This window comes from Amorphotheca resinae (assembly GCF_003019875.1).
Source record: "Amorphotheca resinae ATCC 22711 unplaced genomic scaffold M430scaffold_7, whole genome shotgun sequence".
Classification (NCBI taxonomy): Eukaryota; Fungi; Ascomycota; class Leotiomycetes; order Helotiales; family Amorphothecaceae; genus Amorphotheca; species Amorphotheca resinae.
The window spans coordinates 47750-66162 of record NW_020194477.1 but is presented as its reverse complement, the minus strand read 5'-3'; the positions used below and the strand labels follow the sequence as shown (position 1 = coordinate 66162).

At 48.1% G+C, this 18413-nt stretch overlaps 7 protein-coding genes across 7 annotated transcripts; 3 read left to right on the top strand and 4 right to left on the bottom strand.

The window, feature by feature from the left end:
• Positions 1 to 223: 223 nt before the first annotated feature.
• On the bottom strand, positions 224 to 1636 carry M430DRAFT_66875 (hypothetical protein; the record flags this gene model as incomplete). The annotated part of the gene is made up of 4 exons (XM_024869252.1): positions 224 to 597; positions 652 to 962; positions 1021 to 1406; positions 1474 to 1636. 4 exons carry the CDS (start codon positions 1634 to 1636, stop codon positions 471 to 473), a joined length of 987 nt encoding a protein of 328 aa, XP_024720004.1. The 3' UTR covers positions 224 to 470.
• A 278-nt stretch (positions 1637 to 1914) lies between these two features.
• Positions 1915 to 3387, top strand: M430DRAFT_42513 (hypothetical protein). Its single transcript, XM_024867561.1, has 3 exons — positions 1915 to 2314; positions 2374 to 3203; positions 3281 to 3387. Exons 1-2 carry the CDS (start codon positions 2167 to 2169, stop codon positions 3180 to 3182), a joined length of 957 nt encoding a protein of 318 aa, XP_024720003.1. The 5' UTR covers positions 1915 to 2166; the 3' UTR covers positions 3183 to 3203; positions 3281 to 3387.
• Positions 3388 to 4475: 1088 nt separating this feature from the next.
• Positions 4476 to 6660, top strand: M430DRAFT_50875 (hypothetical protein; the record flags this gene model as incomplete). Its single annotated transcript, XM_024868172.1, has 7 exons — positions 4476 to 4795; positions 4860 to 5105; positions 5204 to 5361; positions 5439 to 5534; positions 5581 to 5678; positions 5765 to 6167; positions 6233 to 6660. The coding sequence occupies 7 exons, from the start codon at positions 4476 to 4478 to the stop codon at positions 6658 to 6660; spliced, it is 1749 nt and encodes a 582-aa protein (XP_024720002.1).
• Positions 6661 to 8322: 1662 nt separating this feature from the next.
• On the top strand, positions 8323 to 10315 carry M430DRAFT_19481 (hypothetical protein; the record flags this gene model as incomplete). The annotated part of the gene is made up of 3 exons (XM_024864087.1): positions 8323 to 8560; positions 8630 to 10084; positions 10137 to 10315. The coding sequence occupies 3 exons, from the start codon at positions 8323 to 8325 to the stop codon at positions 10313 to 10315; spliced, it is 1872 nt and encodes a 623-aa protein (XP_024720001.1).
• Positions 10316 to 10665: 350 nt separating this feature from the next.
• M430DRAFT_244938 (hypothetical protein) lies at positions 10666 to 12764 on the bottom strand. Its single transcript, XM_024865073.1, has 9 exons — positions 12570 to 12764; positions 12254 to 12513; positions 12156 to 12170; positions 11882 to 12104; positions 11709 to 11747; positions 11413 to 11658; positions 11315 to 11354; positions 11161 to 11257; positions 10666 to 11103 (listed from the first exon to the last, which is right to left on the bottom strand). The coding sequence occupies exons 1-9, from the start codon at positions 12716 to 12718 to the stop codon at positions 10820 to 10822; spliced, it is 1353 nt and encodes a 450-aa protein (XP_024720000.1). The 5' UTR covers positions 12719 to 12764; the 3' UTR covers positions 10666 to 10819.
• A 227-nt stretch (positions 12765 to 12991) lies between these two features.
• Positions 12992 to 14569, bottom strand: M430DRAFT_140570 (hypothetical protein). Its single transcript, XM_024862667.1, has 3 exons — positions 14407 to 14569; positions 13615 to 14344; positions 12992 to 13566 (listed from the first exon to the last, which is right to left on the bottom strand). Exons 1-3 carry the CDS (start codon positions 14463 to 14465, stop codon positions 13270 to 13272), a joined length of 1086 nt encoding a protein of 361 aa, XP_024719999.1. The 5' UTR covers positions 14466 to 14569; the 3' UTR covers positions 12992 to 13269.
• Positions 14570 to 14796: 227 nt separating this feature from the next.
• M430DRAFT_103266 (hypothetical protein) lies at positions 14797 to 18328 on the bottom strand (the record flags this gene model as incomplete). The annotated part of the gene is made up of 3 exons (XM_024860854.1): positions 14797 to 18087; positions 18138 to 18208; positions 18268 to 18328. The coding sequence occupies 3 exons, from the start codon at positions 18326 to 18328 to the stop codon at positions 14797 to 14799; spliced, it is 3423 nt and encodes a 1140-aa protein (XP_024719998.1).
• Between the last annotated feature and the right edge of the window lie 85 nt (positions 18329 to 18413).

The window sequence follows — 18413 nt, the reverse complement described above, 5'->3', positions numbered from 1 at the left end:
GTTTATAGACTTTACAGACATGTTACAGCTCCACCTGTTGCAGTTCGGTTGCAAGTTTGAGGGCTGGACAAATCGGACCCCCACAACGAGCTGTTAGCCCTAGGCAGGCGGGTCAATGTTTACGATTGCGATCTCTAAAACGTAGACGAGATTCGCAAACGCATCGCAAAGATTTTGGGGGATGGTCTTGTCATTGATATACTCGTCAATTGCACGGGCGTCAGCGGCCATCATCCGACCGCAGAATTCACCGACGAGTGTCGCGAGAAAGTATGTCAATGTTTATACTACTCTAGATCTCTATTTTCTAGCCCTATGTTGTCATGACTTGTTTCTGAACAGGTCTTCAGCATCAACATGACTCCGCATTGTGCTGTTACCCAGGGTGGTGCTAGAAGAAATGAATTTGTTCGAGTTGAGTTCTTCTAGCCTAGCTACAGACATATATTGGAAGTTCTATTTCAAGTATCCTAAAGTACCTTCAGCCACTTAATATCTCGGCAGAGATGTTCTCTCCATTTCTCGCTCTCTCTCAGTTGTGGGAAGCCCATGAATCCATGAGGAAAACCTGGGTAGACTTCAAGCCTCGTTGTAACACTAGGGCCGTGTTATCAAAGCTGACAATCGGGCATATTCAGCAAATCCACTTACCCTACTCCCCTAAGCTTCTCTTCTAATAGCAAACCCTCGTCACGCAACGGATCTAAGCCTGCAATGTGAAAGCACGTTGGCGGGAAGCCACGAAAGAGATCATCTGATGCTATGAGAGGCGAAAAGTAACGGTGTCCAGGCTCAGGCTTGTACATGTCTATAAACGCCCGGTATCTGGATATTGGCAAGATTGGAGCTTCTGCGTTCTGTTCCAGCGAGCTATATCCATTCTTGACGAGTTCACGTGGGAAGAGTTGCTCATGAACAGTGGGAGGAATGGTGAGTATCACACCCTTGATGCGCGTTCCTTGCTATCTTCGCTATAAGCATAAGTCCTGTCAAGCAGATCATTTGGGTCTCCTGACGCACGTTTTCCAGATCTCGCAATGCCGTCGCGCATGCCAAAGAAGCGCCGGCGCTTGTCCCTCCAATAATGACTTTGTCATTATCGATGCCGTATGTATTGGCAGAATCCAATATCCAGTTTAGAGCATCCCAGACATCTTCGTTAGGAGTGGGGAAGGTCCACTCAGGGGCATGGCGATAGTTGACATTTGCAACAATGGAGTTGGTGCGCAAGGAGATCAGACGGCAGCTTGTATCTTCCGTTTCTAGATTGCCTAAGTGAAAGCCACCACCGTGAAGATGTATATATAGAGGCAGCCTCCCAGCAGCATCAGTAGGACGATAGATCCTGACCGGTATTTTGTGCGAACCCGATGTGGATATGAAGACGTCCTCAGATGTTACGTTTTCTGGTAGTATCAATATCCAAATTAGAATATCTGGCCACCATCAAGCAGGATATGGCAGACTCCTCACCAACTGGGCCGAGAACACTCTTGAATAGCTGCTCGCGGGTATCATTGAACAACTTCCTTCGATGCTCTAGCGTCGTCTCTGCTGGTAAGGTGGGAGGAGGGTTTGCCTCCTCAAATGTCTTCCACTCCGTCGCGGGGATCGCAAGATGTGTATAGTCTGCCATGATACAAAAGCACGCGCTGTAGGAAGGGAAGCAAGGACGGCTGTCTAATATGTGTACGTTGGGCCAGTCATGCTTCCCGAAGTATAAGTTCGGGTAACCGGTGATCGGTAATCGGTGATCGGTAACCGGTAACCGGTAATCGGTATAGTTCAAGGCTGTTTCTGCCTGAGCTAGGTAGGCACACATGTCATGACGCTGCCGAATGCCGAGGCAAATCACGTGCCATTCGGCTAATAACTCGTCAAAGTACCTTGACCTTAGTTATCCAGTCTGGCAAAAGCGATGTACCATACCTAGGTACTTTACCTTGTTGAAGAACCTGGCCAACAGTCAAACCGGGGCTATTTTTGACTATACCACGCATTGCTATCAGTAGCATATCCCTTGCCGTTGATCCCGGATACAGTAAAACAGCTTAGTAGCAACCCTGAAATCCTTCGACTTGGGGGGTTCAATCACACTTCAATTGATCGGTTTACGACGGTATTTTTCCCTTCAAGTCTGTCCAATTTAACCCTATACCCAACAGTATGCCTGCTGTTCGTATCACGCTCATAGGAGCTGGTACCATCGGCCTGTCCTTTGCAGCACTTCATCTTGGGACATTGGAAGAGGCGGAACTGGTTATTTACGATACCAGACCAGATATAGAACGCTACATACATGAGACGCTTCCTGGTGAGTATACCTCTCCTCAAAACAGTGTGGCATCTTCTGACAAGCCGGGCAACGTTCAGGGTACTTCGGCGGCAGCTCCTCAGGGAAAGACACTGTTTCCTCGTTCATCTCCTCAGGCCGGCTGCGCATCATATCTCAGCTGGATGACGCTGTGCGCAACAGCCACATAGTACAGGAGCAAGGCCCTGAGAATGTCCCATTCAAACAAAAACTCTGGCCAGAAATAGAGAAACACGCGCCACCAGAGTGCCTCTTTTGGAGTAGCACCTCTGGGATCCCAGCGTCCGTGCAGTCCGTGGATATGCGCTCACCTAGCCGCTTGCTTGTTGTGCATCCATATAATCCGCCGCATCTCATGCCGCTGATTGAGATTGTGCCTTCCCCCATCACGGAAGCCCGTCTCGTGGAAGAGACGGTGGAGTTTTGGAAGAAGCTAGGCCGACAGCCCGTGGTGCTCAAGAAGGAGGTCACGGGGTTCGTGGCCAACAGATTGGCATTTGCGCTTCTGAGAGAGGCGGTCCATCTTGTCAACGAAGGCGTGGTGTCGGCACAGGAGCTGGATGAAGTGGTTGAGAGCTCGATGGGACCGCGTTGGGCTGTCACTGGCCCTTTCAAATCGTACCATATGGGCGGTGGAGCTGGGGGTATGGGAGGCCTTTTGAAGAACATCGGTGGAACGATTCAGGCCTGCTGGGATGATGCTGGAATGCTGAAAATGGGAGATGGGTGGGAGAAGACCATTCTTCAACAGACGACAGAGGCCTATGGTGATGTGAAGCGTGATGACTTAGAGAAACGAGATGAGATGACAAAGCAGGTTCTTTCTGCCAAAAGCAGAGTAAGAGCGCGAGATGGATCAGAGAGGTGATGGGGATCTACTCATATATAGGTGTGTACGCACAACTACTATGATGCCCCAGGTAGTCTCTTGAATACTTCGCACAAGACTGACTTCATAATTCACAGGCTATTTTAGGTCACGGTTGAGAACACAGACACGAATACCTCCTAGCAATGCAGATCATGTTTGATGATTGCTTTTAGACTATTGGAATAGATCTTAACGGCTCAGCATATCCAAGGTTATGGTCAAAGCCTTGCCATTACATCCTGGTCTGCTGGCTAAGAATACAGCTGCCAAGGCGACCGAATAGGTTTTATTTACAGGTAATCCCTTTGCTCTAGATGCTTCCGCACCCTCGACGGGGAACATATTAGACTCCGCAAGACTTGCGCCAGTTTCTACAGTGATCGTTGCCTGCTTTAGGGAAGATATTGACAAGTGTCTCCAGGAGCGATGCAGCCGACATTGATGTTGAACGCTGGACCAATGTGACGAACTGCTCTCACCAATACAATAACCTGCATGGTCCATTAATCAAGTGGCATCCTTGAAGAAATTGTTAGACATACGCCGTGTCTAGCCGCAGAGTACAATGGTAGGTTGGGTCGCTCATTGTAGCTGGAGGTCGACCCTATCATGACCAAGCCTCCTCCGACAGAAGAATTCTTCTTGAAAAGGTGAAGTGCAGGCTTTGAGGCTACGATTTGATGCAAGGTCAACTAGCAGCGAGGTAGGTCAATAGACAACGTATCTGCTAATGGCAATTGAGGTGAGTTCTGCGACTTACACAGAATTAAAGCCTTAAAGTTGACGCCCCGACTGTCTGCTTTGGCTCCACCAAAAGGCCTTCATGGTCCAAAATGTCCATGAAGACGCTATCATTGTCAGCAATACCAGTGTTTGCAAAGACTAGATTGATACTGTCATGCTTTTGCTTGACTTCCGTGAACAACGCCAGCTGCTCTTTCCAGCTCGTGACGTCGCATTTGACATATTGCACTTTTGTGCGCCAATTACGGTAAATTAGTCTCGATGTTGCTCCCGGAAAAACAATCTTTGCCTCCCTATATCTCAAGCCCGGGCGAATGAATGCCGACCGCGGTAGCCAATACAATCCCCAGTCATATCCGTATTTACCTCGGCGAGGAATTATGTCAGATGAACCACGCAGACCTGGAGATCATCTACAATTCTTCACACCATATTCAATTGCTTGCTCATTGTATATGTATATATATGTGTGTGTATCCGAACCCACGAGCGCTTGTATCTATCTTCAATCTTTGATATCTTCTTCCTCTGACGCCCAGCATCGCCATGGCTCCCGCTCGCATCGTTACTACACAGCTCTCGCCGGATCCGCAAGCAATCCCGGATGAGGGCGCTGTTCACGAAAATGAGTGGTATAATCAAGATTTTGATGGCTATCGCATTTCAGAACAGCCACTGTTCACCAAACGCCGCGTTAGGCTTGTCTGTGTGGGTGCAGGAGCGTCGGGTCTGCAAGTTGCTTACAAGGCGGAGCGAGTCCTGAAGGACGTTGACATTCAAATCTACGAAAAGAATAAGGACGTCGGCGGCACTTGGCTGGAGAATAGATATCCAGGATGCACTTGCGATATTCCAAGCCACAGCTAGTGAGTCTCAATAACTGTACCCCTCATGCTTTGGTACTTCATGTTCTAATAACACGACGAGAAGCCAGTTTTCCTGGGCTAGGAACCCCGCGTGGTCTCGCTTCTACTCCTCTTCAAAGGAGATCTGGCAGTACTTCAAAGACGTCGCAACAAAGTTCGACCTTGAGAAGTATATCAAGTTCGAACATAAAATCGAATCAGCCAGATGGAATGAAGACCGTGGCGTCTGGGTTCTATCTGTTCGAGCGCCAGACCACACGATATTTTCAGATGAATGTGAGATACTAGTGAATGGCTCCGGGATACTCAAGTAAGCAAGAATTTGTTTGATATTGTCTCCGAGTAATTTATGCTCTGGGTAGATTGTTGAGGGTTACAGTTACAGCTGACGTGCTTCCTTGACCACAGTTCCTGGAAATACCCAGACATCCCAGGACTAGCCAGCTTTAAAGGCAAACTTATGCATAGTGCGCAGTGGGATGATACTTATGATTTGACTGGAAAAACTGTTGCCGTGATTGGGGGTGGTTCTTCTGCAGTCCAGATAATCCCATGTATCCAGCCTGGTGAGGACGCGAGACTTATTATGGGAGACAAAGCTTTTTGTTATAAGACCACACAAGCTGACTCCCATTATTACTAGTTGTCAAGAAACTGATTCCCTTTCTGAGATCCCCTGTCTGGATCACGTCAGGCTTTGGTGCGAAGTTCGCAGGACCCGGTGGCACCAACTTCGATTGTAAGTAATAATCCTAAAGTAACTACTCTTTCTAATGTGTATTTAGACTCGGAGGAACAGATAAAGTCTTTCAAAGAGGACCCAGAAGCCTATGATAGATACTGTCGTGACTTGGAGGGTGAGCTGAACAAGCGGTTTACTCTGGTGAGTTGACACAACCAAAGTGCCAATCTTCTAAAACGTATTTGTTTTCTTTGCAAATGACTAGATTCTAATCAGAGCTTGATTAGATGCATCTTAAAAGCAATGATCAGAAGGTGTCTCGGAACCTTGTGGCCGACAATATGTCTGAGCAGCTTGGGTACGATGAACGCCTCACCAGTCATCTTATTCCCAACTTTGGCCTTGGGTGTCGACGTATGACTCCTGGCCCGAGTTATCTTCAGTCTTTGACCAGAGAAAACGTGGAAGTCGTTGCTCGTGATGTGACAGCGCTCACTGAAAACGGTATCGTAGATGCCTCTGGTGCAGAACGCAAGGTGGATGTTGTTATTTGTGCTACAGGCTTTGACACCTCATTTTCACCCCATTTCGAATGTATTGGCCGAGACGGAAAGAGTCTGAAAGACCAGTTTGGCGATTTCCCTAAGGCGTATCTCGGTGTCATGGCCAACAATTTCCCAAATCTTTTTCGTGAGTTCTGCTTAAATGGGCACTGGATCATATGTTTAGAATTTGGTACTGAAACCTTGACTTAGTTCTCATCGGTCCGAGCGGACCTGCGAGCCATGGATCAATTCTCCCGATTCTCGAGTGGCATACTCGGTATATGTTTGACATGGTGGTAAAGCTCCAGCAGGAAAACATCAAATGTTTTGATCCAAAGGCCGAAGCCGTTCGAGAATTTTATAACCATACACATGAACTCATGAAGCGTCTCGTATGGTCATCCGCCTGCAGCTCTTGGTTCAAGAATGGGAAGAAACATGGGCCGGTCGTCGCTATTTGGCCTGGAAGTAGATTGCATTACTTTGAAGTATTGAAGAAGGTCAGGTACGAAGATTACGACATCACCTACAGGAGCGAGAATAGGTTTCAATTCATGGGTAATGGTTATACGGAAACAGAGACTGACCCGGACGGCAATCCTGTATGGTATTTTGATGATCCTTTCACCAAGGTGTGAAAAAACACCTTTAATAGTTCTATAATAGAAGTTGAAATAAATATATGGCAAATGACTGCCATGCCAATATCAATTTAAATGAAGCTATAAACAAGGCTACAACATTCAAGGCGTATGCTTTTGCTCTCTTTACTTTACTCCTACCAATACTACCCTTATATTGTCTGTCTAATTACGTGTCACTACTACTATTACATCACTATTACTATTATCAATGTTAATTGCGTTCCAATCGCGTGCTACTTCTCCATGTCTATGTCTTGGCATTATGAAGCCTGTACAAGCGATGTCTTGTATCACACTCGATGTATAATTTCTATATTTCCTTGTGTAACAATTCCACCTCAGCTTCTAAGCACCCTTTCGAAATCCCTTGGTATTTTGACATTCACTGCAGACCACAGGTAGGAAGGTGAATATTAGGTTCTAGAGGCAGATTTTTAAATCTTAGTGCCTTAGGATACACTATACCTAGGGTTGGGTCGTGGATTTATTTGGGGACCCATGGGTTGGGTACCCAACCCATTTGGTGGGGACCCATGGGTTTTGATCAAAGACTTTGATCAAAACCGACTTTATAGGATTGTGGTAAGTCTGGTCATAAGACCAAATTCTACACGCTTAATGAGGACAGAGACAAGGATTCTCTCAGTCTCTAAGTTACCAGCTGCAATTACGTGCATAAAAGACCCTAGATACTCATCAAGTAAAGGTTCACAATAAACTTAGAACTAGAATCAGGAACTTACGGCTGATACATTCGGCTTCCTAACTTAAAGACACATTATTAGTGGCTCGATATAAGACGGTCTTTGAATTTAAGAAGAGGAATATCTACAATCTCTGTGGTCTGTTACCAATCATGGTTTCTGTTATATATAGTTTTTATAGTACTAGACTAGACAAAAGTGAACCATGTTTAACGGAGGGGGAGATCTAGGTAGATTCCAAAATGACCTGGGAGATTTGACGACATTGACGTATTGTGGAGACCAAGTGGGAGCTGGTGGCTCGTCGTATATTTCCATCTAGATCCAGGTCAGCAATAATCACCCTACGCTACACATACTATCCTTCCTACTAGTAGAATCAACCATAGTCAAAAGTTCTAACGTCTGCAACGTGAAAAGCTCAACCATTCCTACACGCCCATAATAACTCTTCGTAATTCCTCGACGAATCCCTCTGATGTGATATATCGGCTGCTCTAAAAATCGGCATAACGAAACGACAAAGCAAGCATCGCAAATAAAAGTTTGGGTTCCCTATTCATAGGCTACGCAGAAACCCATGGATCACCTCACCTTCCCGCACCTGCTAGTAGCTACCTCAGTCTTATTTCTTCTTACTAGGCTACGCAGAAACCCATGAATCACCTTAACTTCCCGCACCTGCTGGTAGCCACCTCAGTCTTATTTCTTCTCACTAGGCTACGCAGAAACCCATGAATCACCTTAACTTCCCGCACCTGCTGGTAGCCTCCTCAGTCTTATTTCTTCTCTCCTTCTCTCCTTCTTTCCTTCTTTCCTTCTCCACAATCATCGCGAATCCGATACTTGAGATAGCTAAAGACCCTCTATTCACAACACTTGGCAACGCATCCCTCAAATCTTCTAAATCTTTTTTCTTCACCACCTCTCATTACTCACGACGGTCAGTAAAATGGCAGCCAGCTCAAGCTCCATGCTGCAACCTGCTTCCTTTGGAGGATACGGCAGGCAGACAGGTCCCTACGGAGGGCTTGAAGGCGTCGAGTTCGCCGCCAGATGCCCTCCAGATGTCCAGAAAGGCACGAGAATTGTTGCAGTCTGTGGAATACCGGGTTCTGAAGCGGCTCCACAGGATGATGGATGGTTCTTTTCGGACTTTTTTCTATTTTATCAGATGCTAGGCGGTCGACGTATGTGCAAGTTCAACATTTTCTACCTTCTCTTCATATTGCCTTCTATTGATACTAACACAAGCGTAGCTGAACTGCCCAACCAACTATGGCTTTCAAGCTGCTCGCCCAGCGATCTTATCCGCAAACACGAGCGTTATCTCCACGGACCTGCAAATGGAATCGCAGGGGATCGAAGAGTTGTCATGAACGAGAAAATGCTTCCTAAAGATGAAATGAAGGCTGGCTTTCGTGTTTTCAAGCCAAGAGATCTGCTTGAGAGATTTCTTGCAACTCTCAAAGCTGAGATTAGAGAAGCTGCTCGAACTAAGCAGCCAGTACTGGTACTTATCTTTGGGCATGGAGAAAAGAAAAAATCGGGAATTTTTATTGGTTGTGATGAAGGCTGCAACTTGAAACTGACACAGGCGAGACTCGCTTCCGTGTTGCGAAAAGAGGTTCAAACGACTCTGATTTTGACATCGTGCTACTCAGGCGGCTGGATTATGACCCCAAATTTGAACAAAGAGTTTGACGTTAAACCTACGTTCAATCACACCTTTCTCACAGCGGCGGGATCCAAGAATAAGAGCCTTTCCTGGGCATTAAGTCAAAGCATTGGACGACAAGCTGGAGGAAGTGTCTTTGCAACATGTCTTCTCAATTCCATCATCACGGCCTCTGATAGAACAGAGGGCTTCTACAGCGGGGAAAGAGATGCCTCTGAGGAAGGGGACATGAAGGGAAAACTCGTCAGAGTACATGAAGATGACGAGGGAGGAGATCTTTCAATGGCCGCTTTGACACAACAGATCGTCTACGAATGCGAAGCACGATATGGGACACTATGGGACATACACAGGTTTTCATTTGCCTCCCAAGACGACATTTGGTCCAAAGCATGGGGGAAGAGGACTGGACTTCCTCTCTTGAACTACAAAGAGAAGTGGGAAAGCCTGCCAGAAGCTCCACTCAGCAAGAATATCTACCCACCCGCTGGTCCCCTTACTGGCTCTATCATGTCAAAAAGCCCCAATGCTCTCTATAATATTGTCAGAGTCAAAGCGATTACATATATGAACTCGATTCCGGGCCCTGATAATTTGGGTGGGAACACCAACTGCCATCCCGGGTTCCGCAAGTTGGTCGAAGGGACTCGTTTAGAATTTGACGAACTTTATCGACTCAACGAGATCTTAGACTACCGGCAAAGTCAGTTAGGGCTAGCAGAAGTATATTGTCATGCCCTGGAGATAGGTGTGCCGGAAGATCGACAGATTGACAAATTTGATGAATACGGATGGCTGCGTTTCCAACACGAAGCAAAGAATGGAAGATCGACAGAGCGTTCGAAATTTGCCACTGACATCTTACAGAGATTTGATACCATTAGGAGTTGGGTGTTTGACCTTCGCATCTTCGACTATCCACTTCCTCACCAAGGGCTTGATTATGATAAGCCTGAGGCCTATCTGGCTGTTAGGTTAGCGGAGGGTCCGATGCCAACCCAGCAGATCTATAAGAAGTTGGAGGATCTCTTGCAATGTACGTATTCCTGGCCAAATGGTTATTCCGATATTTTCTAACTCCTGTGTAGATAAATTAGAAGAGGCAAAACGCGCAGCTCGCTCGCCTCTTGGAGAAGCTGTTCTCAATCAGCCCGACATTAAAACCATGCGAGAACGGCTGTATAACACTGTGGGCAGGCTGAAGCACAGATTTCGGTCTTTATCACCACAGAAAAAAAAGCCGCCTAGAAGGCAGGATGGAAGCTAGGATGGGTGGACATGATAATGCGGCACCCCCCCCCCCCCCCTTCTCTCTTTTTATTGGAATTTGTTATGCTGCACACCTCCTATTGTTATGCGGCACCGCCTTACAGGAGGAACACGGTCTTTTACTGGTACCTAATTTTAGTAGTACTCACCGTATTAGGTATCTTTTCAATGCTTTCTACCTTATACCTAAATAGTCAAAGAACGTGACGATGTGGTAAATCTTGCTCGGGATGATCAGGCCTACTCAGGTGAGTTACTTAGGTTACTCAAATTCAAAGACTTCTTTTCTTGCCAATGCCAACAAAGAAAGCACGACTTCTGAACACGATTTGAGAGGCATTATTTTGAAGTTCTTGCCTAGTAACGTGCCCTCTGCTATTTAAAGCAGTAGCTCTTCTGCCTCAACCACGCGCCGAGGAACATTTCTGGGGTTATAAGCACAGGGCCCATTTTGGATCCGTCTAACTTATAGGTAGTTGCACGTAGCCAGTGACTTAGCCTTTCAGGCCTTTGACTTTTCTGCTTCTTTCTCCTCTTTCGGCGCCTTTGGCTTTGTCTCTTTCGGCTTTGGGTTCGGATTGCCTTTCCATTCCAGCTTTCGAGGCTTCATGAATTGCCTCAGAATCTCCTCTGTGACGTCTTTTCTCCGCTCTTGGAACCCTTTGACATACTCTTGCAGTAATGTGATAGCCATCTTCTTCAGCTCTCCTGTAAGCAGCTCGCCTTTTCTGTAGCTTTCTTCCACCTCCTTGAGCTTTGCGTCATCTTCTTCGAAGTAGGCGAGATCTGTGCTTGGTCAGAGATTGCGTTCATTGGTCGACAGCCTAGAGGACGAGTACTGACATTGAAAGGCGACATCTACTTCTGGAATTCCACCCAGCCGCCTGTGCTCTTCTAGGGTTTCTCTTCCTCCGCTGAAGGCATGCTTGTTGATTTTGTTCTACGCGCCGGTTGTCAGAAGTGTGGTCTTTAGGGGAACTGGTCCGGCACGACTGACCTTGATTTGGTTTGGGGTATCCGTCATAAAGATTGCGGAACTGCAGGTTACGTAAGCTATAATTCACATCAGAGAGGTGTTGAGAGTCTTATTCTTACTTGGGGTCGCTTGCGCTCATCTTGCCGCCGGCGCCTTGAAGCGCGGTAAGGAATTTGGAATGTATCAGAGCAGGCTTTGGCGACGGATATTTCATGCGGTGAGCGTTGTCACGCACAAGTCTGAAATAAGGGTCTTGGTCAATGGCCATGGGGATCAAGCATTGGATCTTTGCTATCTCCTTCGTTCGATCGGCCGGTGGCTTGTCGGACCAGATCTCAGGGTAGGACGTCGCGAAGGAAGCTACACTGTCATACGAGTCAGCCGAAGCCGCACACTTGCAAGACCAGCAACTTACCATTGCACGGCTGGAAACATAATTCGTCCGATGTTGGTGCTGCAGATTGTTAGTACAATGGATGGACTACGAAGGGGATAGGATGGAGGGCAAATTCAAGAGCGAACAGAGCTATGCATCTCCCCTGCCACTGTGGCTCTTGAAATTAAGGGGCCAGGAGGTTCCTAACTGACCTCTCGTTGAACCCAAACGCTCCTCGCACTTGATTGAATGGTATGAGCTTCGAAAACTCCCAGATATTCATCAAAAAATGGCCTTGGATGTAGTCCAAATCACTGTAGATGAATGTCTTCTTCACGTCAAACCCGCATGCGATGATGTCTTTTGCGTTTGCAAGCGCGAATTTGTGGGTTTCCTCAAATGTGAGCTTGTCCTTGAAGAGCGCCTTTTCATCATCTTTCACGGTCAACATAAAGCGATTACCACTCGATAGCTAGCGGGGCTCACCAGTAAGCATAATGACTGTTCACAGTGTTAGCGATGCTCGAGAAACCCCATCCGTCAGCTTCTGGGCGACACCGGTCCTCTGAGCTCCCCCAACGTACCTAAAGGGACGTCAAATACGTCTTGCAGCCACTTTGTAAAAGAGAATGGAATTGTGTGACCCAGGTGCAGGGAATCGCTTGACGGTCCTCTCCCCGTATACAAGAAGAAGGGTTCGCCAGCCTCGTACTTGTCGAGGATCTTGTCGAAGTCTCGGTGGGAGAAGAAGAGGCCGCGCCTCAACCAGCGGTGCGGTTTGTGACCCGTAAGACGCTCGAAGCGTTGGAGGAGCTCATCGTCAATCAATTTCGTGGCCCATTTCCTGTTCGCCATCAGTGAGTCGGTGGCCCACCATGAAATGCGGGAACTTGCACGTACTGTGAGATGGCAACGTAGTCAAAAGCGAGGGCGTTTCCTTGCTCATCCTGTCCAGCTTGAACATCCCAAGGGTCGATCTGCTGCTCGGCGGCAGCTTTCTGCTCGCCGTCGCGTATTGGTAGTTCTGTGCTGGTCTCGGACGCCGCCATGTTTACGGGAGACAGAGGGTGAAGATGCGCTTCTGACTCTCTTGAGATACCTGAGATACCCCTCCTCAAGCGAATTGTGCGGGCAAGATGCGATGTGGATTGCGGCCTTGAATATGAGGCATAACGTGGGATGCCGTATCACGTGATATACATTGTGAAGTATCGAGGCCGATGGAGGGCCAACAGTTGAACAGCAGGCGGGAAGTACGTGTGCCCGTACGTGGACAAATAGCAAGTGGATCTCTCAGGTTCAATACTAATACTATAAATAATCCGCTGGATCTTGACATGTGGTCCCCTTGATTTGACCTTAATTGAAGATGATGATTCCGTGCTTCACCTCCTGCCTCAGGATGCAGCAAAGCAGCAACTAAAAGGTCTGGAGAGTATGAGCTCACTTGGCTGTGGACCTTTTCCGGTGACTGGATTTTCAATCAGGATATTCGATCAGGAGAACGCTTGGACATGTTCGTCAATCTTAACTCGTATTCATCTGTAGCACCAATCACTAAGATGTTTGTACTTAGCTTGACATTTTCATCCTGTTGTGTCTATAGTTTGCTCGAATTGCTCCCATCTGCAACCTCAATCACAAGCTTGCCAAACTGCGAGCCTTTCTTCATATCATCAAACAATGTATCGATCTCCTCGAGGTTATCCAGCCCCTTGACCACCCTTGAGACGATGGGTTTGATCTTCTTGTCATTGACAAAAGCTACCATGTCTTTGAACTCTTTTCTAGAGCCCATAGTCGATCCCCGGAGTTCCAGGTTATTGAGAACCGCATTCATCGACCAATCCATCTTTGGGGAGACAGTCATGCCATACTGAACCACAACTCCACCAGGCTATTATCATCAGTAAAGGGTTGCCCAGTGAGTGGTAGTCTCACTTACCTTCAAGACCCTCGTCGCTTTGGCAATGACGTTTCCGCCCGCCCCATCAATAATAGCATCTATATACGGCCTGTCCTTTGGTAGTTGTTTCTTCAGCTCTTTCTCCCACCCATCAGTCTTATAATTAACCCCTCCTTTCGCACCCATACTCTTAGCCTTATCAATCTTCTCCTCGTTCCCGCTCGTCACATAAGCGTTCATGCCGATGCCCACCGCAAACTGCATGACATTCAACGCAACCCCACCCCCAATGCCGGTAATCAAGACATTGCGGCCCTTCTGCGCGTTCCCGCTCTTGCTCACCAGGGCTCGCCAACCCGTGAGGCCGGTTAACGGCAGTGCTGCCGCCTCCGCAGGGCTCAGATGTGGTGGTGCCTCCTCAACTTCGTTTTCATCCACGCATATGACATCCTGGGCCGTGCCGAGCAGGCAGGTTTTCGTGCCGCCGAGGATGGCGTAGCCAGTGGGGGATTCGGGGCCATCGGGGGAGTCCTTCCAGCCGCGGCCGGGCACCAGGATTACCGCCTTTCCGAGCCAGGATTTGGAGGCAGAGGAGCCGACTGCGGTCACGATGCCGTAGCCGTCTGCGAGGAGGGGCACTTCGAAGGAGGGGCTGGGGTAGAGGTGTTGGCGGAGGAAGAGGTCGCGGTGATTGAGAGCGGCGGCGTGAATATTGATTATGAGGTCGTGGGGGCCAGGAGTTGGCGTTGGAACGGTTTTCAGGGAGAGACTGTTTGGTTTGAGGTTAGAAGAAATGTTGGTCTGATGGTTCATGGAGTTGGATATGTTTACGGATAGTAGACCTGCCCCGGTTTCCCCTCAACCTGCTGCATCGTGATAGCTTTAGGCATCGTGACTGTGGGAATTGAACGCGATCAATCTAGCCAAACTGTGCAATAGTATATATAAAATTCAGATGTCCAAAGCGCATTGATGCTATGTATATGGCTCGAGTATTAATGACGCTCTTGTCAAGCTCCCCGCATCGCTACAAGTCTGCCGAGGCTAAAAAAAAAACACCGTGCGGCCGAGGCGAGGCTGAACAAGGCTACCAAACTCTGTTCAAGGAGCTATAGATCTCTTCTTCCTATTATTTCTTACATTCGATTTCTTTTTCGGCGCTTCATCGAAATGAAAATATGCTACTATATGCAACTAGTCCCCGACTGTTTCCAAGAACGCCTAACGTCTCCTTTTCCCACCCCCGCCAGCATCCGTGTCTGCTCTGCGCTTTTTCCCTTCTTTTCTCCAATACTCCTGCTTTTCCTTCTTCTCTCTCTCGCCACGCTTCTCAGCGTTCTCCTCGACCTTCTTTCTATACACTGCTCTCTTCTCTTCCTTTGCTGCTCGTCTTTTCGCGGCCTTGTCGTTCCGAATCGTCATGATCTTCTGCATAAGGTCCCGAGCCTTCTTCTCCTCTCCTCCCAGAACCACCGCACGCTTCTGCATATACGTGGGCTTCGACTGTTTCCTCATCTGGACGATCTGAGATTTATATGGCAGCTCTGCTGCAAGAGCACGAGGGACACGGAGAGGGTTGAAGTGTCGTGTTACACGCTCAACGGGCTTGTAGAGGCTGTTCTTCTGTTGAGGGGTTGGGATTCCTTGGTCGCGTCGAATTTCTCCAGTCAGACGCATAGCTTCCCATCCAATGAGGTTGGTCACAGGATTGTAGAAACGGTGGGGTCGGATGGGGAACCATGATCGAAGGAAAACAATATCGCTCATGAGGATTTTGTCCTCGAACGTGGCTCTGAAATGTCCCTCGGGTTTGCTCAGTGCTTTCTTGATTTGTCCTCGAATGCCTGATACTGTTTTGATGGATGCGCCCTCAAATTTTGCTACTTCAAGAGAGCTATTAAACATGTCTCGGATAAATGCAGTGTTCTTGAAGATCTTGTACGGCGTTCCAGTGAGCTTGAGCTTTTTGACGATTTCTGGAGCCTCATCAACATCCAAAACTGTGCCGGTGGCCGCAATCCGGAATCCAGGATTCTTGGCTGAGAAAGATTGATAGCAAGAAAATCCGGTATTGGGGGCGATAAGAGGTCCGTAGAATGTCCCAAAGCAATGCATGTGTTCGGGCGTGTACTTCAGCATTCTGTTTCGTATCCGATTGTCTGATATGCTGTAGATTGGCAATGTCTGAAATCTCCTCCAGCCGAGGGAAAAGATAAGGGGATCGTTGGTCTTCAGGATCTTCTTGTGCCATCGATGTTTCTTTATCCTGACCTGTACGAATCCGAAACGATCTTCCGCGGCAGACAGGCCGCCAACAATAATTGGCATCCGCGCATTGAATCCGGTGACAAACTCCGACGCAACACCCTCAATGACAATCTTCGCATACATTCCGGCCCTGAAGCCTTCGACGTTCACTCGTTGGTTTTCGTCGAGCATCTCAAACTCTGCCTTGTTGATATCGAGTTGCTTTTGGATCTGGGCCTTTTGTGCATCGTACCAATCATCTTCTCCAAACTCCTCTTCTTCCCCACCTTCTCGTCTAGCATTGGCTTTGTCATTATTGAAGCCTTCCCGATCTTCTTCTTCGAATCTAAGCTTCAACTCCTCCTTCCTTCGGGCGTTCTTCTCTCGCTCAGCCTCGATGTCGTCTGGCTTATGATTCTCGCCGGTTTCGAGGTCCTCAAATTCTCCGTCACCTTCATCATCATCATCTTCTTCTTCTTCTCCTTCGCCTTCTTCCTCGGATCCATGCCCATTGGATTTGCCCTCATTCAGTAGAGTTGCCGTTGTGAATCGTCGCCGCAATGATTCAATATTGTCGTCAACAGACCATTTAGCCTCTAGCTGATCATAGTCGAGAATCGGAATTGCTCGATCTTCGTAATGTTCATCGGCCTTCTCCGCGCTGGATTTCTTGAAAAACGTCTCCTCGTCATCCGATCCCTCATTATCCCCTTCCTCCTCGTCGACTTCTCCACGCCATCTTTTCAGAACCTCAGAAGGAGTTAAGGCCTGGTCATATATCAACTTCGCAAGGTCCGCTGTTCGATATGATCTTCTCTGCCCATGAAGTCTCCGTGTAGTATCCGACATGTTTTCCTTCCATCGTGCAGCTCCATCCTCATCATCTGATGAATATTCTTCTTCGTCGCTCACATCATCCCCGGATATAGATCCAAGGTCAGAGTCACTGTCCGCGAATGCAATATCACCACCGGCGCCATCATCCTTATCATCCGTCCTCCTAAACGCTCGTCCCAATTTCTCTTCCGTGATCTCTGTCTCGTCCTCAGAATCAACTTCATCACCACTGACAAACCCTTCATCATCAACAGGCGCCTCATCACCGGATTCCTCGTCGCGTTCAACGAATCTTACAGACCGGGGGTGCTTTCGGCCAGTGTCCTCTTCCTCATCATTGGGTGCTTCGTCAGGGAGGGTTTTGATGGCGCTACCACCGCCGAATAATTGGAGGCCTTCTTCTGTTTCTCCTAGAAGCTTTCTTTCGTTCTGAAGGCTAATCATTAATTCTTCGCCCTCGCCACGCTCCTGGTCGTCGGCGTCTTTATCGAAAGTAAAACCCTTCTCTCGGGTGATCCAAATTGTATCTCCATCAATCTTCAACCCACTCTTGTCGGACATCGGTGCATGCAGTTTCTTTTCCTTCTCGTCCAGCCGTCTTCGCCCCTTCTTGCCCGAGGCCTTCGCAGCGACTTGATCCATATATGGGGTCGGACACGGATCTGGCAACGCCTCCATAGCCGCGATAGTAAAGTCACCCAAGCCTGGTATATGCACTCTCTGTCCCTGCGCAGCAAAATTTGTCCCCCGTAAATACCCTGACAGTACCACTGTCCGATCACACTTCGGGTCTTCTTCTATTTTCGTAGGATGCGTCACGTCTCGGAAGCTATCGATGATCGTGTACGGATGGGAATTCCGCCAGATCAAAGGTCGCGGGTTCTTCATAACCGAAATAAATCTCGAGAGGTTGTGTATTTCGCGGTCGGGATAGCGGCCATTGATGACCCCGGACAGATAGAAAAGATGTGCGCCTTGGTATAACTCGCTCCAGAATCTGGTCTTAAGCCGTTTCTTCGCATCCTTGAGGGTTTGCGGTTTTCGGAAGAGGTCCAGATGCGTGAGAATACCAAAGACATTTCCTGGCATCCCGCTCGCCGCTAAGATGTTCAGAAATTCCATCGTCTCCATCTCGAAGCCGAAATTCCCATCGATCATTAGAAGTACAATGTCCGCAACCTTGGACATATCCACCATGGCTTCGAGTTCGTTCGGGCATTCTACAAATGTCAAACGTTGTCGCTTCGAGGTAACGACTGTTATCGGTCCTTGAGGGTTCGAGAGGGTTTCTTTCGCATATCGCTTGACAAGAGATTTGAGGAGCGTGGTCTTCCCAACACCAGGGGGGCCAACGATGGTGACGAGTCGAGGGGGTGGTTCGTCGGGGATTCGATCGACTTGAGGGACATGGAGCCGCTTCTCCTTGATCTATGATACTCGTCAGCATATTACGGCACAATGACTTCCGCGAAACATACATCGTGCGATCGAGCCGCGGATTTTGCTAAGCGGCCTGGATTTGCGAAGCTGAAGGCCTTTGGATTGCGGTCTTGAGCACTGCATTAGCATCCGGGAATAGATTGTTTTTGGGGGGGGTAGAGCTCGCACCTCCTGTATGCTTCTTCTTCTCCTTGGAGGGCCGATGAGGCCTATGTTTCTGTTCCTCCATGGTTGCTCAGTCGAGTCCTGCGAAAAGCAGGGTCGTCGCGCAGACTGGACTTTGATTCCCAAATAATATTTTCAAAAATCGGGAA

Bases quoted from the DNA above. Each gene is read 5' to 3' on its own strand.
- M430DRAFT_42513 (XM_024867561.1), top strand. From the start codon at position 2,167: ATGCCTGCTGTTCGTATCACGCTCATAGGAGCTGGTACCATCGGCCTG. The intron at 2,315-2,373 runs GTGAGTATACCT...GGCAACGTTCAG, and splicing joins CATACATGAGACGCTTCCTG to GGTACTTCGGCGGCAGCTCC.
- M430DRAFT_244938 (XM_024865073.1), bottom strand. From the start codon at position 12,718: ATGGCGGCGTCCGAGACCAGCACAGAACTACCAATACGCGACGGCGAG. The intron at 12,514-12,569 runs GTACGTGCAAGT...GATGGCGAACAG, and splicing joins GACTACGTTGCCATCTCACA to GAAATGGGCCACGAAATTGA. The intron at 11,659-11,708 runs GTAAGTTGCTGG...CTCGTATGACAG, and splicing joins ATGTTTCCAGCCGTGCAATG to TGTAGCTTCCTTCGCGACGT.
- M430DRAFT_140570 (XM_024862667.1), bottom strand. From the start codon at position 14,465: ATGCCTAAAGCTATCACGATGCAGCAGGTTGAGGGGAAACCGGGGCAG. The intron at 14,345-14,406 runs GTAAACATATCC...CAAACCAAACAG, and splicing joins CCGGGGCAGGTCTACTATCC to TCTCTCCCTGAAAACCGTTC. The intron at 13,567-13,614 runs GTAAGTGAGACT...TGATGATAATAG, and splicing joins AAGCGACGAGGGTCTTGAAG to CCTGGTGGAGTTGTGGTTCA.